The sequence below is a fragment of the Anas acuta genome, chromosome 14, assembly GCF_963932015.1.
Source record: "Anas acuta chromosome 14, bAnaAcu1.1, whole genome shotgun sequence".
Lineage (NCBI taxonomy): Eukaryota > Metazoa > Chordata > Aves > Anseriformes > Anatidae > Anas > Anas acuta.
In genome coordinates, this window is record NC_088992.1 from 2,953,739 (window position 1) to 2,970,512 (window position 16,774).

The 16,774-nt window shown below is 45.5% G+C and overlaps 2 protein-coding genes across 6 annotated transcripts in view; one reads left to right on the plus strand and one right to left on the minus strand.

Annotated features, from left to right (window-relative positions):
- The window catches only part of TCF7 (transcription factor 7), a 66,647-nt gene extending 62,425 nt beyond the window's left edge, over nucleotides 1-4,222 (plus strand). For 2 of the 5 annotated variants that reach the window (XM_068697762.1, XM_068697760.1), the window contains one exon: nucleotides 655-4,222. In XM_068697762.1, coding sequence (XP_068553863.1) covers nucleotides 655-821 — 167 coding nt within the window. In that variant the 3' untranslated portion in view covers nucleotides 822-4,222. Of the gene's footprint in view, nucleotides 1-517 lie in introns of all 5 variants that reach the window. The other 3 variants (XM_068697764.1, XM_068697761.1, XM_068697765.1) reach the window with 2 other exon arrangements.
- A 1,686-nt stretch (nucleotides 4,223-5,908) lies between these two features.
- Nucleotides 5,909-14,651, minus strand: SKP1 (S-phase kinase associated protein 1). Its single transcript, XM_068697766.1, has 6 exons — nucleotides 14,498-14,651; nucleotides 12,562-12,658; nucleotides 10,056-10,129; nucleotides 8,691-8,834; nucleotides 7,980-8,120; nucleotides 5,909-7,210 (listed from the first exon to the last, which is right to left on the minus strand). Exons 2-6 carry the CDS (start codon nucleotides 12,656-12,658, stop codon nucleotides 7,175-7,177), a joined length of 492 nt encoding a protein of 163 aa, XP_068553867.1. The 5' UTR covers nucleotides 14,498-14,651; the 3' UTR covers nucleotides 5,909-7,174.
- Nucleotides 14,652-16,774: the final 2,123 nt, after the last annotated feature.

Consider the following 16,774-nt stretch of genomic DNA (forward strand, 5'->3'; position numbering starts at 1 on the left):
TTGCCTTGGGAGGAAAGCCAAAAACCGATGGGGTCCTGGCAGCGAGCGCTGGGGCTCTGCTGGGGCTGCATCCCACGGGGCAAACAAGAAGGGCACAGGTTGTGCCACATCGCAGCGGGGATCCCTGCCACGGCCAGAGCTTTGTGCCCACAGCACGGGTGGGCCGGTCCTTGGCCCCCATCGGGCCGGGATTTGGCCCCCATCGGGCTGGGATTTGGCCCTCACCCGGCTCTTCCCTCACGGGGCCCGGCCCCGCCGCCATTTTATCGCCCCCTGGCGGGCGCTGTGGGGAGCCGCTCCCGGCCATGGCCACCCGCCCACAGCCACCTTGTCACGGCCACAAGCCCACGGCCACCCCAGCAGGGCCACAAGCCCACGGCCACTCGGTCCTGGCCACCCAGGACCCCCGCAGGGCCGGCTGCGAGCCCCCTCGCCCCGCACCGCCACCCACCCGCCCTTAGGTGCATGTCCACAGGCTCGCCCGCTATTCACGGCTAACTCTCTTCACTGTTCTTAGGAGGAAAAAGAAGTGCATTCGGTACTTACAAGGAGAAGGACGCTGTGCCAGCCCAGTTTCTTCCGATGGAAGTGCTATAGACTCCCCTCCCTCTCCCCTGGATGCACTCCAACGCGTACCCTCTGCTTTCCCTTCAGACCAGCCCGCAGCCCCCGCTGCCTCCGCGCACCGAGAGCCTCCCGACCCCTTCCCCGTCTCGGCCCACGCCGGCCCGGCCGCCAGCTCCTCCAGACCGAGCGCCCACCGCTCGCCCCGCACGCCCGCCGAGCCCCCGGCGCACAGCGTGGCCCCCGCGGGGACGTAGCCCCGCGCCCACCCGCCCGCCTTGGCTGAGACACCGGGCACCTTGCTCGCTCCACAGCACCGGAGGCCCGTCCAAAAACTCCCCAAGTTCACTGTCAAACTTGCAAAGTTAGGCGACGGAATGATTTAAGGATGCTGGAAAACTCTCTTTTTTTTGTTTATTATTTTTTTTTGGGGGGGGGGGTGGTGGTTAAAGATAGAAAAGTGACTTTAAAAAAAAAGGTTAAAAAAAAATACTTGCCAAAATTTCTAAGTGCTGATGAGTAAACAAGCCTTTTGTCCCTGCCCTGTGCTGCTTTTTTGTTTGTTTGGGGTTTTTCTTTTATTTTTTCTTTCTTTTTTCCTGCATTATCTCCAAGTATGGCAGAAAGCAAAGAGGAACCCCCAGCTTGCTGCAGTAGGTGGTAGGTGCTATAAATCTAACACTGGCTTCCATTTCCTGCCTTCTGAGCTGCTTTAAGCTGTAGTCGGTCACAGATCTCCCGTAGCCGTTGTACCACGGGGCTGGAAAAAGCTGGAACAGGAGCATTTTGTAAAAGCCCTCGTGTCTGAAGACTAAATGTAGCGATGCTAGCTCCCTGATCCGACCGATAGATGAAATATTTAAACAAATGAGGTGTGTTTTTTAAGCTTCGTGTCCGAGGACAGGAAGGTACTGTTTACAGGTAACAGGTCTCTGTGCAGACGCCGATCCCACTAGCAGAGCAAAGCGGGGCGCTGCCCAGGCACAGCAGGAGCTCGGCCGCTTGGAGGTCTGACCGCTGCCCGTGTTGGTGCGGGGCCTCCCTTGCTGTCGTGACTCGGTCCCTGCAGCTCTGGCAGCCAAAATTCCCATCCACCAGCCTGGGGGCAGCCTCAAAAAGCCTCAAACTCTGCAACCAGCTGTGCACCGGCTCACGGGAGGAGCACAGCACGTGTAAAGCCGTAACGCCCCCGTCCCAGAGCCTTTCCCTTGGCAAGCAGGGGTGAGGACAGGCGGCCGCGTGTGCTCTGCCCCCCTCTTGGCTCTCCCCTTCCCCGGGGCAGGCCGGGAGCAGAGCAGCACACTGCCCGGCTCTCTACTTACAATCTGTACTTACCCTCTGCAAGATCAAAACCATTTCTTGATGATTTGGTGTAGAACTTTAAAAAAAAAAAAAAAAAAATTATTCTAGCTTTTTCTGAGATCTTCCCTCTACCTCCATAACGATGCCAAATGTTAATGTCTTCTCTCCAGCTTGAAAACATTTACCAGTTTCTGGTATTTTATTTATATGTTGAGCTTGACAAACAAAAACACTGCAGACAGATTCTGATCTCCATAAACTGATGTAAATCCCCAAAAAGTTATTGATTTACTTCACATTTGCATACCTGTCACAGAGACCAGAATCTGCCTGAAAGAAATGTATTCTAGACTGCTGAAGAGAAAAATAACAACAGACAGAGGGAGAGGGGGATCTATTTTTTTCTACTTTACAGAATAGGTTTTAGAGTACTGAATGCAAATTATGTAGTAATATTATTGTAGAACTGCAAGAAATTTAAGATGACCTTTATAATGTAAAAATATTTTTATATTTTTTTCTTAAAACAAAAACAAAAACCCTAATTTTTTTACATTGGACTAAACAACTTTTTAAGCAAGTTAATGCATCAAAGATCAAAAACTTTAAAAAAAAAAAAAAGATTAGTCTGTAGAGCATCTTTGGGTTTATTCCCTTTATTTAGGTACTTTTGCGTATAGTAGTGTAGACTTTTTAATTCCAGTTTTAGTTTAGATCTAAACCTATTGCTTAATTCCTCTCCTGTGTAAATGTAACTTCAGAAGCACTGAATGAAAGCTACGTGCACAAACCTGAAAGTTGTTTTAACCCTCAGAGAAGTGAATTACCTGAAGCGCCGTCCACCTGTACTTGGCCATGTCCTTATGGCACTCGGAGGGTTAATTACATAGCACTAGATCACCACACAATCTGCTCGGTTTTAAATTATTTTAGAAAGCTTAGACAACAGCATGGTCCAGTGCTGAACAGAGGAACTCAGCAGACTATTCCCAGACCCGACATAGATTCTTCTCATATATATATATAAAAAAAAAAATCTAAAAAAAAAAAAAAAAAGCTGTGTCTCAGCTGACCACTTTTCATGGTGACTCTGATGTAAGGTGCTGTAGAAGTGTCAACTACTGTAAAAGCCACAGCTGACAAATCAGCCACACTGCGCCCATCAGTGGCCTAGCGTAAGGCTGGCACACCCTAATACCTGATCGCTATTTGGTGGTGGGATAAAATGTAACTTAGCAGCAAAGCAAAGAGGGGTATAAAACAAACCAAAAAAAAAAGCAGATGTGTTTAAATAACACCAGAGGAAATTTAGGGGAAAGTCCTGCACAGTATTAAGCTGCGCACCTTGACCAAGGGCCGCGTAGCACCGGCATGCCCAGAACAGCCGTCACTCATTTCAGAACTCGTTAGGACTTTCACCCGCTTATTTCAAGGCTACTCAGGGCCCTCCACGGCGTTCGGGCTGCCTGCCTTGGTTCGGGGCACGCTGACCAGGGAAAGGCCCATCTGCATTGCAGCCTCCCCTCACCACGTTTATTCCATCCGATTCCTGCAGTCTCTTGGTGCACCGCGCTGCTCCCCTCCTGCGGGACCTTTCCCTGTGTGCTCAGGGCGCAGGCGCAGCGCTTCCACCTCCACCTGCCCCCCTTTTCTGACCGATGCCCCAAAAAGGGGCCCTGTGCCCACAGCTCTGTGCCAGACCTCACCCCGTGGCTTCAGCTACTGCAGGACAGACACCATTTCCACCTGGTACACCTAACAGCGTCAGTTCGTACTGGTCTGAGAAAATTTAATCCCCCTCCTCCCCCAAAACATGCAAGAAACAGACCTTTAAACTGCCCCTTTCTGAGACAGAACAGCAAGCGTGAGCAACTCGTGCTAAGTGCCCTACGGTTAACAATCAATGCCAAAACAGAGCTACGTTTATTAATACCAAAAAAGTGTCTTTAGAAATGCTATATGAAGTGTTATTCTTTTGTGTTAATGCTCTTTTGTAATAGAAGGAAAACTTTGCCCTTAAGTTTTTATCGCAACAAGATTTTTTTTTAGTTCTTTTACAGCAATTTCAACTTTTCTTGAAATACGCATTTGAATTCCTGAAACCAGTTTGAATGTAGAAGTCATGGAAATACCACTTCATTAAACCAAGTAAAACCACTGTATGTATGTAGCAGGGATAAATGTTTTGCAGCTGTACTTTCATTTGTCCAATGATTCTCCATCATTTGTTGTAATTTTTTTACTTCATTGAGTTTGTATTTTTTGGCTTTTATGTTCAAAATATGTTTATAGCTTTATAAATAAAGTAATTGCCAGACTGGCTATTCAGAATAGGCCACTGGAAGTTATAAACCTATCAAGGTGTCAAATAGTTATTCCTTGGAACCGAAGAAGATTCTTGCTTTTTTTTTTTCCAGCATTTGTATGTTTAAACACTTTTAAAAATAATTGCCAATAGTCTTCAACAAAGGTAAGACTGAAATTGTAAACCAAGACTAAGGAAATATATATTTTATGTAAAACGATCACTACAGATGACTTCCTCCTCCTCCCCAGAGCCCATTTAATCACTTCTGCCAAGAGCAGCTCTCTGAAAAGGCCATGAGTGGGGAAAAAAATAAATAAATTAAGGCAGCTCCATACAAGTTAAACAGAAAAATAAAGCTTAGCAATGGGAAATTGGTCGGTGTCTCTCTTTCAGAAATTCCAAACTATGCAGCCTCTGTCTTTTACAACAGCAGGCATCAGGTCCAGGAAAACCCACATAGCAGCTGCACTGGACCCCAAACTATCCCACAGCACCTTCATAGAGAGGCTGGTTCTCTACAGCCCAGTTCTAATTGCTCAAATGGATGAGACAGCCGAGAGGTTGGACATTCAGAGGTTAAAAAAGGCGTTTCTCACACTGACATACCCGTCTGGCAGCTACAGAATTTGAATGGAGTCTGAGACAGCACTACAGGGTAATTCCAGAGAAAATAAGTCACATGGAATCCTAACAACCTGGCCTACTAAGAATATTAAAATTTGTCACAGCCATATAAACCTCTGAGCACAACAGCCCTTTGTTGTGCATATTACTTGACTGCCACAGTTGCAGGAGTTGTGTGCGCACTCCTCCTATCAGCAGCCCACTGGCACCACTCCGGAGCTTCAGCAAAGGCCACTGCGGTCAAATGCTTTCGTGGTGAAGCTGAGGGGTTATTTCTTAGGCAAGCTGCCTTAATAATTAGCAAGTCTTGCCACAGGTGTGTTTTGTGCAAACCAAGTAGAAGCAGGGTAACATGGAAGACAAGCTCTGCCTCTTCCTCATCCTTCAGCACAGAGGCACGGCGTCAGGCAGCAGCTGCCACGACACAGATCGTAGCCCGCTGACCAGCCCCTACAGGAATCACACACGGGTTTCTGCCTTTCAGCACAATTACAGTACCAGGCTTCTGTATTAGAAGCACAGCACTCCAGGAATGGAACCCAGGTGATCCTGGGACACTCTGTGCTTCACACAGAGATGGATTTGTTTCCTGAAAGAACCCAGGTTCAGCTGAATATTCAACTACAAGAATCGTTATCAGAAGCTTTTCTCTAGCAGCACTTTGAGTTGCTTTGTTTGCAATACAGGATGCTGGGAAAGCTGCTTCATCCATCCAAATCTGCAGCGCTGGAGTATTTTATGCCCACTGACAATGCCATCACCAGCACAGACGCAGGCCCAGCAGCCTTATGAATAAGCATGTGACCAGCAGCTGCATCCAAAGCACGGATCTGAGCGCTGCTTTAGACCAAGTTATGAATGCTTTCATTAATGGCTACATCAAAGCAAGATTACCTAAAAAGCTGGTAAGCCATCAAAAAAATCCATCTGGATTTAGCTTCAGACTTAATTTGAGTCGCCCACTGTGGCTGACTAGCGACTTGCATTACAGTCATTTAAAACAAAGATTTTATTTCAATTAGGTGCTCCCTCAGTACTAGTATTTGTATATTCAGTAGTAAGCGACACTAGGATCGTCTGGTTTCAAATAACTAGAACCATTTGCGAACAAAAGTTTAAAAGCCCTTTATTAATTCAGAAGTGAAACACATTTAAAGTGAGTTAAGTATGTTTATTAAGGTTCATTCTACGCTAAGGTTTATACAGAGAATGGAATGCAATACAAGCTAAGAGCACACCTCAAAGATCTACCACACAACCATCCCCTACTCCCTATAAGGGAACTGTAAAAAAAAATAATAATAAAAATCAGGAAACCAGTTACTGTTTAACTAGTTGCAAGTGGCTTTGTCCAAAGAAGTCAAGCTTGATACTGCATTAGCTTTGTATGCAATAATTAAGTCTCTACAAGCTGAAATATCACATACAGAGGCAAAAAGATTTCCTGTGGACACATGAAACCATGTTTTAAAGAGCTACATCACAAGGATTGTTTAAAATTGCCTAAAAACAGCCACTAATGGCATGCACAGGTCAATAATATTAACTTTGGTAATGTCAGTCATTTTTGGTCAAACCTGGATTCCACTTTTAGCAAGAAGTATAAAAACACACCTGTCCTGTGCATAAAGCAACACACTCTCCAATTGCTAACAGCTAGAGGCAGGTCTTCAAGACATGGTTGAAGTATTCCAATTTAACTCTCAGGAGCTTGCTTAGCCCTAGATTACACCTTACACTAGTCTATCAGGCAAGACTAACAGGACAAGAAAGTGGACAGATTTTTTTCTTTTTTTTCTTTTTTCTTTTTTTTTTTTTTTTTAAATGCAGAAGAACAACCTTTAAAGTTATATAGCTTTAAGTAATACTAATATTCCCAAAATGCTTTTGGAAGAAATCAGCAACATTTTTTTTTTTTTTTAAACTTCACGTAGTTCCCCAAGACACATTTTAGGTGTTTTTTCCTCTCTGAAGCTATCAATACCCTGTACGTAAGTGTTTTGTTCTTGAGGAAGAAATCATAGGTGGTTTTATTTACAATGGTGAAGTCAATGCTTAAGATTGTAACTGGACTTGGAACAGTTAAAAAGAGTAATGAAAATGACAACCTTAAGTGCTACTTCCCATACAGAATCCACACTTAGATCAGTTTTATTCGTTGCAGAGTAAAGTAAAAAGACATCCAATTACACTAGTAAAAACTCAGAAGATTTAAATTTATACTCAAAAAAAACACTACACATGCAAAGGGAACAATATCCTGCTAACACAACTTCATTTGCTGCTGCATTTGTCTAATATTAACAATTATGAACAGAGCAGTGCAACTAGTATTTGGAACAATCCTTACAGTGTTCGAGTGTCAGGCACAATACTTCACTTCTCTTCACACCACTGGTTCTCTTTACGTACCTGAAAGAAGATTTTAACCGTTAGTGCACTGCAGAGAAGTTTCTCAAGTTAGCTGCCAATTCCCATAAGCATTCACGATTACTTACTGCAGAAAGGTGTGCGCTTGGAAGCAGCTTCCCTTATACGTGCACAATTTAACTACAAAGACTTCTGAATTGACCTGTTTATCCCTAGAAATCAACAGACTTCTCGTGCCCAGATTTGATCAGAACCAAATTGTTTCATCAAGTAAAACAAATGGACTGGCTTAAACCTTAACTGCTGGCTTCGTGACACAGTACTGGAGACACACTGAAGCATACGATTCACTGCCCTTGTATTTAAACAAGGTATCTTGGTCTGATCTTTCCCAGCTTAACCATTTGGCACTTCATTTGTTGTTGATGTTCTGAAGGCGATGAATTAATGACTTAGAGCTGGGAATCTAAGCATCTTACCTTTCAAGCCACATGCAAAAGCACACCAGCACTGTTACTACAGCTCCATAACCACAATCCAAGACTCCCATAAGCAATCCTACTTCCTTTCTCACAAGGCACACTGCTGAGCTAAGGAGTCAACACTTTCCGACCTTCTACAAGTAATGGGCTGCCAGCACTGTAGACACTGGAAGGTCTTTCACCAGTAGCAATCCAATTATGAGTAGTTAATGCATTAGTTTACATTTATTGTTAATAACCAGTCAGTTGCATCACACAAAATTATGAAACACTGCACATTTGATTCAGTAGGAAAAAAGCTAAATTATAATTAAACCCAGATCAAGTACCTGTGCTTCTTCCTCTTCAGTGAAGTCATTCTTAATATTGAATGTCTTGCGAATTTCTTCTGGAGTTTTCCCCTTGATCATGTTTGCAACTGTCTTGCATGTGACATCAAGCAAGCCTTTGATGTCCAAGTAATTTGCAGCCTGTAGAAGAGTTTCCAAATTTAAAGCCTTGGTATCATTTTTCTGCCTCTGTAGATGTACTACCAACATTTTGCTTACAGCACTGTAAAACGCTGTAACCACAATCACATCATCTCCACTTTGAGAAGCTTCTAGCTAGAACCTTGAAATAACAGTACCTAAAACTTCCTTGCCAAACAGGAGCTATTTCTACCATGAGAGACCTATCCCCTTCTTCTACACAGGGCTTTCAGAATCCCGAAGACATCTGAGATCTTCAGCGTTTACCTGCTGTTAACTACCCAAGACAAGTACAACTGGGTCACAGTACCACAGAAAGTACAAATTTTAAAAAATAAAGCTAGACAAACCTCACAAAAAAAAAAAAAAAGCTAAAACAAACCTCACTCCCTAGCATGAGGTTAACATCCTAACATCCACTAATTTCACCCAGTAGTAGTTGCCAGAACTACTTGCACAACCCACATTTCCCCCCATTAAGAAGTTACTCAAGAAGCATTAGGACTGTATTTGTAAACAAACAGAGGGCACTGCACAGGAACAGTCTTGATGCTTCAGGAACGTACTTACCAGGATAAGTTCAAAAAGTGTTCCTTGGTCTACTTTCAGGAATTCTTGATCCCACACAGGGATGTCATCTGTTCTTTTCTCTTTGTTCTCATCATCCTCAGGAGGAGGTGGATCATCTTTGTGATGGGTGCACCACTGAATCACCTAATTATAGTTTTGATATTAATTTTTTTTATCCAAGTGATTCTTCCACTAGACCCCAACTCTAACTTAGCTTCATTTTAGAAGAACTGTACCTTCTGCTCTAGATTAATATTAGAAAATACAAGGTAATGGAGCATGTTCTATGATTCATCTTAGAAGAATCAATTCCCAATCCCAGAGTTCAACAGCCTTCAAGAAGACCACTTGAGACAGTAGCTAGTAAATTAAATACTTTGGATCCTAAAAGGCAGCTCCCGGTATTAACAGTAAGCCCTGAGCTAACACAGAACTGTGCAGACAAAACCTAAGCCTCATTTTGAGGCTTTTGCACTATTTGAAGAACAGGGGAAAAAAAATTGTACTGAACAGAATACTATAAAGGGGAAGAGTATAGAGAGCTATTAGCTACCCACAGGACTCCACAGTTCACAACAGTAGAGCTCACCTAGAAAACAAAACCTTGCAAACCAAGGTGTTATTTATTTTAAATAAAATTAAACACTTTCTCAGCACCCAGACAATTAAAAAGAATAGGTATCTACTGTAAAATCCTGTTCCATTCTGCCAACCCAAAGTAATTCCCAAGTTAGACGTTAATTACATGTAACTTCACAGGGAAATAATCCCCAACCCTGTACTAACCCCACAGTCCAGCCATTTACTTTGGCTCAGAGTAAAAAGCATCTCCAGATACAGCAACACGCTTTTTCCATTTTTCTCATTTGACCCAACAGTAATCACGCTCTATTATTAAATTTAACACCAGCAGTGTACGGTGGCTATGAAGCATTTCAGTGCCACACAGCACAGTACCTGCACAACACGCTTACTGTCACTAACTCCCACCACTGCCTGTGCTTTCATCCTTTCATTAATTTCTTTACATTTGGATCTCATGAACAGTCACCTCAGTTCGCAGTGCCCAGTTCGAATCAGAGCTTTAAAGCCCTGAAATGCCAGCATGCACAGATGTCAGGCACCACCTCGATACCGTAGGAAGGAAACCTTCCAGAAGGTGACTCCTGCAGGTCTTCTGTCATTAGCTGCCAGCCTCACCCCCTAGGCTGCTCTCAGACAGCCCCGCTGCCTGTGCTCATGTACCTCATATTGATTAAGCTCGTGCTAAGACATAATAAATGCTTTTTATGGTACATATCTAACTCCATCATTAATTCTGTATTTCATTACTGGTATATAATACTGCAACTTTCAGCATCTTACCTTTTTTAAAATAGCTGCATTAACATTTGGAAGAGGGACTGGGTCATCATCACCTTCATCATCCATTCCCAGATCTAAAAATGGAAAGATGACTAAGCAATTGGCAGACAAAAGAATTGATTTTCCCCGAACTGGGCTGCCTCAACAATTCTCCCCTGTTTTATCAACACTGAGGCTGAATGGCCTGGTAGCAAAGGATCTATAACCGGGTAAGCCAGAAACTTGGATATTTTTGGTGAGGCTCTGCAGAGCACTGGCTGCATTAAACATACCAGGTTATACCAACCTGAGGTTAAGTAACTAGTAAGGCTGCCTCAGATGAGATGCTGATATGCTTTGAGCACGAACAGTCAGTTCAGCAGCCAGTTACTTGTTCAGAGCAGAACTTGATAGTTTTGTGCTCTGGGAATGCAGTATGTTCAAGAACCCAAAGAAAAGTATTTAAATATTTTTACCACTTTCAAGATCTGAAGCCACAAGTTCAACCAAATCGTTCCAACTGAAATCCCCGATTCAATTTATCATTAAGAAAGCACTTAGACCTCCTAGGGTAAGTGCAGCCGATGTTTTGTCTCACACAGCAGCAGTAAATACCGCAGCCATTGAGATGCTAGTTAGCTGGCCTCTGAAGCACCTGCATTGATTCTGAGCATGCAGATTTCTTTGGCTGGTAAGACAGCAACACAAATCCTTCAATTAAAGAAAACAAATATGCATTTACAGCATAAAGTTTCTGATAATCACCGTTTTAGAAGCCTGTCAACATGAGCATGACAGAACTGGATGGTTTGTCACTTCAGCCCTTGATGCAATTCAGGAGTCAAAGTCAAAACAAGACGATTAAAATTTTGACTTTTTACACAGAATAGGCAATTTTTATTTATTTTTTTTATTATCCAATAGCTGAGTGACACTCTGGCTCTTGTAGATCAGCATTGTGTATCAGCTACGTAGCTGAATAACACAGGCCTTCACTCGAGCACAGATGAGCCAGTTCTACAACATTGAGGAATTTAATTTTAAGAACAGCTGTGACACCATCCCTGATCAGATTTGCACACAATTAAACCAGCGTGTGCTTCTGTATTTAGACAAGTCAACTACTGTCATTAGGAGGACATCAGGTAGTACTACTTTTTGTTTAGATTAACTAATTTCATAGGTTCTGAAACCGAAATATTGACATTAAAGGGTACTGCATAAAGTTACCAATTACTGGAAATTTCAAATGCGTACTTTGAACATGGTAGCAGACACCAGTATAAGAAGTGACTGACAGTTATTCGAGCAGTACCCCAGCACTGGCCAACTCTGCTCAACTCCCCCCCGCCCCTCCAGAACTGGGATTTCAGTTATAAGAAAATTAACACTTCGCTGGTGGGCTCACGATGCCTGATGCAACTCCTCCTCCCAACTCCTCCCCCTTCACTCACGGCACCAGAAATACAAAGCACTGTTTATTAACTGCTGATGCTTAACCACCCGTACTGCGAGGCGCCTTTTATCTGTGCGAGGAGGCTGCTCCTTGCTCAGATCAGTCCAGCTGGCGGTGCCTAGCTGACAACACTCCCCACACCTAACTTCCAGCCACACGCGTGCCACCGAACGCTGGCAGTGACACAGCCTGCGCGTGAGGGAATGGGACGGAGTGATGTTCTCCGGTGTGTTCCCACCAACTGCTGTGTTTCCTGCTCGTGTTGCTTGGAGGTTCGAAAGCAGCTCATTAAGCAGCGTGTGCAATGGTTGGAGCATTTCAGCCTTGTTGTTGTTGTTCTTACGTATAAGGTGTCACAACCAGGCAAAGGTTTATACCCCAGGACATCATTTCAACTACATCTACAAAAAGATTTTTTCTAAGTTGATTTGTGAATACACCCAAAAGCTAGAAAAAAACAGTAAACAATGAGGATTTGCACCAGACAGATTAGACACAGCTTGCTCTGTATCCCAGCCATCTGGCAATTTCCCCTCCCCCACCATGAGTTCTTTTGTTTCAAACTCATGTCAGCAAGAGATCAGAACCAAGTATTTACCCCACCTAATTTCACTGCATATGCTCACAACATAGATTTCACTTCAGATCTTTATTCAGTGCATTAGTTTCTGATCTCCCATCCCATTTCAGAAAACACAGTTAGGGAGTACGAATGGTTTGCATGATAAAACAGTTTGTTTTTAATACACAGCAGAAGTTCCGTTTGCTTACTTTCCTGAAACTGAAGTAGGCTGTAAGCAAACAGGGGGGGCTTAGGATTTTATCAGCCTCGCTGGAATTGCTCGTAACAAGTGGACTGAACTTCAAGCTCTTTGAGAGAGCACATTCACCCAAAATGTAGTTTAAGCTCCAACAGCAACTGCTCCAGCTGTTCTGCCATAAGACAGCAAGCTGTTTACAGGCTAGGAACCCTTCTTCAGCACCATACCAGTTTGTCTCCTCTGGTCACAATTCCTGCCCAGGAAGCATTCCTGCACACACTGCTACCTCAGCACCAGGCTCCGCTCTTACCTTCCAGCATAGTCTTTATGGTTACAGACTGCTTTGCAATTTCAACATCAACTTCAAAAATCTCTCCATCTGAACTCTGCAGTTTAATTGAAGGCATCTATAAGAGAGAGAACGTTATTTTCACACAATATCCAGCAGACATTACAGGCTTAGCTGATTCAAATACGTAAGTTACCTTCATTATTTACATTGCTTCTGAGCAGCAGCAGATAGCCCTGTGTTGCTTACAGCACGCCCAGGTTATTTGCTGCCTGAATCAAGAGGCCTAAATTCATTAGTCCTGATGTTTAAGAAGGATCAATAAAAGGAAACCTACCACCAATTTAAAAGAGAAGGGAGGAAACTTCTTTTTTAAAGTTGAAACCTCAAAATAAATATAAAATTGATTAGTCGATAGTGCTTTTTTAAAGGATACAACACTAGAGCTATCTCTCTCTTGAAATAAGCTTACAACAACAATTCTTGAACACTACTTGTCTTCAAATGCAAACAACCACTGCTCATTTCTAGCACTACAAGGAACAAGATCAGCACTTAACGCTGCTCTTACACAGTAGGAAGTTACATCAGCACTTTATTAACATTAAGAAACAGTAAGACAAGCAAGTATTTAACACAGGTAAAACAAACAAACTTTGTTTTAATAAAGTTTTTCAAACAAGATAAGACCTGAAATACAAGCAGTAAAGATATCCTAGTAAGTCACAATCAAAATTTACAAGGAAACATCTTTCCAGATGCTTAACTCCAAGGCAGAAGTAACATACCAGTGCCTAGCAAGCCGCTAGGTCACTGCCTCTGTCCAAAACCACACTTGAGGTCTGTGTGGGTATCACTGGACTCAAACCAACTGACCCAACAGCCATGACAGACCTAACTGCCTGGCTGAAGAGCTTCATCATCAGTTCTCACACCAGCACCATGCATTATAATGGCTCTACCATTTGAGATATTTGCTAGGCACAGACCATTGCTCCTGGTTCTGTGTAAACACAGCCTGCAAGGCACTGCAGAGGAAAAACCCAGCGCCAAAGAACTCCAAATTCCTTTCCAGATGTACTTCCCCCCCCCCAAGCTTACCACCCCTGCATGCTAGCTCCTTGCAGTGGTACCTGGTTACCAAAGGCGAGCCAGCTGCCCCACCTGGAGCAAACTTCCACCAGCCCTTCCCGAACGCCTCCCACAGCTCCTCGCAGCTCAGCCTGACAGTACTGCAGCAAACCCAGTCCAATGGAGGCCAGCCAAGGCGCGTTATTAAGCAGCTTGCACCAGCCTGGAGCTCTCCTTGCTTTAATTTCCATTTGGCAGAGCAGGGAGGCAGTTAATGTTTACAAAGCAACGTAACCCTGCCTGACAGGGCCGCTTCTCCCCGGGATTGGCACTTCGGAGGGATGCAGCCATGATTGTTGCAGAGACAGGCCTACGTGTGTGTGTGTGTGTATAAATATACGTATGCACACACAAACACATACGTGCGGGTTTATAAATAGCTATCTGCGTGCACAAACACCCACAGAAATAAAAGAAGGGTTAACGCACAGCTCTGAGTCAGCAGCTTGAAAACACCCGGGGGGCAGCGGGGAGAAGGGGGGCAGTGGGGATGGGGGGAGGGGGTCCCATGGAGCCCCTTTGGCCGCTCCCCCCCCCCTGCAGCCCCCCGGTTACACAACGCGGCCCTGCCCGCAGCGCCGGGCACCCACCTGGGCCCAGCTCCGCCTGTGAAGCTCTGAGGGGCGCCCAGGCGCTGAACCAGGCCCCGCGGCCCCGCTCCTCGCCCCTTAACCCCCCCCCAGCCCCAGCGCCGCACCATGACAGGGCCCGGCCCCCCCCCAGAGCCCCCCTATCCCCTCACAAACCCTCAGGGCCCCTCCCCAACCCCTCAGGGTCCCCCCCAGCCCCTCACAGCCCCCTCAGGGCCGCCCCCCCGGGCCCTCACCGCGAGGCGGCGGCGTCCTGCGGGCGCTGTCGGGATCTGGCGGCGGCGGCGCTCGGGGCCCGGCTGCGGCGCCGCTTTTATAGGGGGGAGGGGCGCGAGGGGGAGGGGAGAAGGACCCCGCCTCGCGCTGCCTCGCAACCGCCGGGCTGCCCGCCGCTAGCGCCTGAGGGGAACGCCGCGTTCTTCGTCGCCTAAGAGGGGAGGATGGAGGTTAGGAGAGAGGACGGTGAGTGGGATGTAGGTACGAGGGTGGGAGAGGGGCGGGGAGGCGGAGGGGAGTGCGGGGAGGGTGTCCGAGTGTTTTTCAGGCAGCGCAGGCGGCCGCGGCGGGCACCTCGCGGGGGCGGGGAGGGCCCCGCGGGACGGTGGCTGAGGCGCCCCCGGGTGGCCCCGCCCCTTCCCCCCCCCCCCCCAAATCCCGTCAGGAGCCCGGGGGGGGGGGCCCGGGCCCGGCCCCGACGCCTCAGGCCCCGTTTGGGCTTAGCCAAACGCGGGGTTTGGTGGCGTGAGGGCCCCAAAGTGCCCCCAAACTAAACGCACAGAGCCCCTCAGACGCAGAGCCTCGCTTGGTGCACGTCAAAGTGCAGTGAAACACACAGGGATCGCCCCACGATTGTTTTTCCACCTTTACCTGAGGGGCAGAGCCACCAGGACAGCAAACACCAGAGCTCAAACCCTACAAGTATTCACCACAAAAAAAAAAACAAAAACATAACAAAAAAAAAAAAAAAAAACCTACAAATATCCACCCCAAAAACCCAACCCTACAGGTATTCACCCCAGAAACCCAGCCCTACAAGTACTCAGCACTAAAATCCAACCCTACGTATATTCACCCCAAAAACCCAGTCCTACAAATATCCACCCCAAAAAAACCAATTAGCAGGCAGGGGTTTAGCCCAGAGCACAGCAGGCTCCCCGCAGATGGCAGTGGTGCCAGCACCGGCTGCCAGCCGGCGGTGACGAGGCTGTTCTGTGCTGGGTCATGTCACTTGAATCGGTTTCTGTAGAAATTCCAGAGAAGTCCTGGAGGTGACTGCCGGTCCTAAGAATCTTGCTCCGCAGGCCTGGGGGTGCTGAGCAGCTCAGTAGTTACAGCACACCCCAAAATGACCGAGCTTTAACAGAGCTAATCCTGCATGGAGCAGGAGCGAGGGCCCAGGACCCTCTGTGGCTTCCTCCAACCTTCTCTGCAGAGCTTCCTCAGAGATAGTGGTGTTAGGAACCAGATAGCTGTTGTTTACAATTTATTAGGGCCTAACTATCTCATATATGTAATACAGGTTTACATATGTAGGGTATATTATGTGTGAAGCCTCCAAACTATGCCAACTATGCCTACTGTGACCTTGTACAGTCAGCACATTTACCTCTTTCCTACTAAATCACTCCACCTCCTGCTCCAGTGTTGAGAACAACATTCACTGTGTTAAAAACAAACAAACACACTGCCTTTATTTTCCTTAAACGTGTTTTTTGTATTTTTTTTGTTGTTGGTGGTGTTGTTTTTTTTTTTTTTTTTAATTATTTATATTAAGTGCTCGCTGACTTAGCGGATCAGATGATGACAGAAGGTGGCCTGTAAAAAACATCTGCAAATCCTAAATCCCTTTTCTTGATGCTGCCAGAGATCAAGGTTTCTGATTTGGAGTGCGTACAAGCAGAGGCAGGAGAAGGGGGTGGGTTTTGCTCCCCACACAGGACAGATGCAATACAATCTAGGAACAGGCAGAAAGCAAAATTCCCCATCTAATTATGACCTATGCATCAATTATAATTCAAAGTGATTGAGCTTTATACTTGATACAATTCTCCAAAGGGGTCAGAGAAAATTCAGTCCCCACTGGACTTTATCGGTTGAATGAGTAGTCTGGGAGAGTTAAAGCAACCAAAACACCACACACCCTAAGAAGTGGCAGACGTCTGTCACAGATATCCCGTAATCACGTGAAAGCCGCCTCCCACTGTGCCCTACATATCACATAATGAACCTCCCGAGCTAGTCTGGATGCTTTCTGCTATCTTTGTCATGAAAAAAACAGCTGCTGCGGAGGTGATAGCCAAAGTCCTGGAAGTCAGGCAGAATTGCTAACACAAAAGACTTGTCCTTGACTAAAGCTGCAAGGCAGAGAAAAAGATTTTTCAAGAAAATTAAAAAAAAAATGGGTGGGCCAATTCCAATTGTTAGGTGCACAGATAATCATTCCAATGCAAATAATCCTAAACCTAAGCATTGCCGTCCTGAGCTGTAAAGATAATTGTTCTCTGCACCAGCCA

Excerpts from the sequence above, each read along its gene's own strand:
- SKP1 (XM_068697766.1), bottom strand. The coding sequence starts at position 12,658 with ATGCCTTCAATTAAACTGCAGAGTTCAGATGGAGAGATTTTTGAAGTT. Across the intron at positions 8,121-8,690 it reads CACTTTTTGAACTTATCCTG|GCTGCAAATTACTTGGACAT; the intron begins GTAAGTACGTTC and ends ACTCTTCTACAG. Across the intron at positions 7,211-7,979 it reads CTGAAGAGGAAGAAGCACAG|GTACGTAAAGAGAACCAGTG; the intron begins GTACTTGATCTG and ends ATCTTCTTTCAG.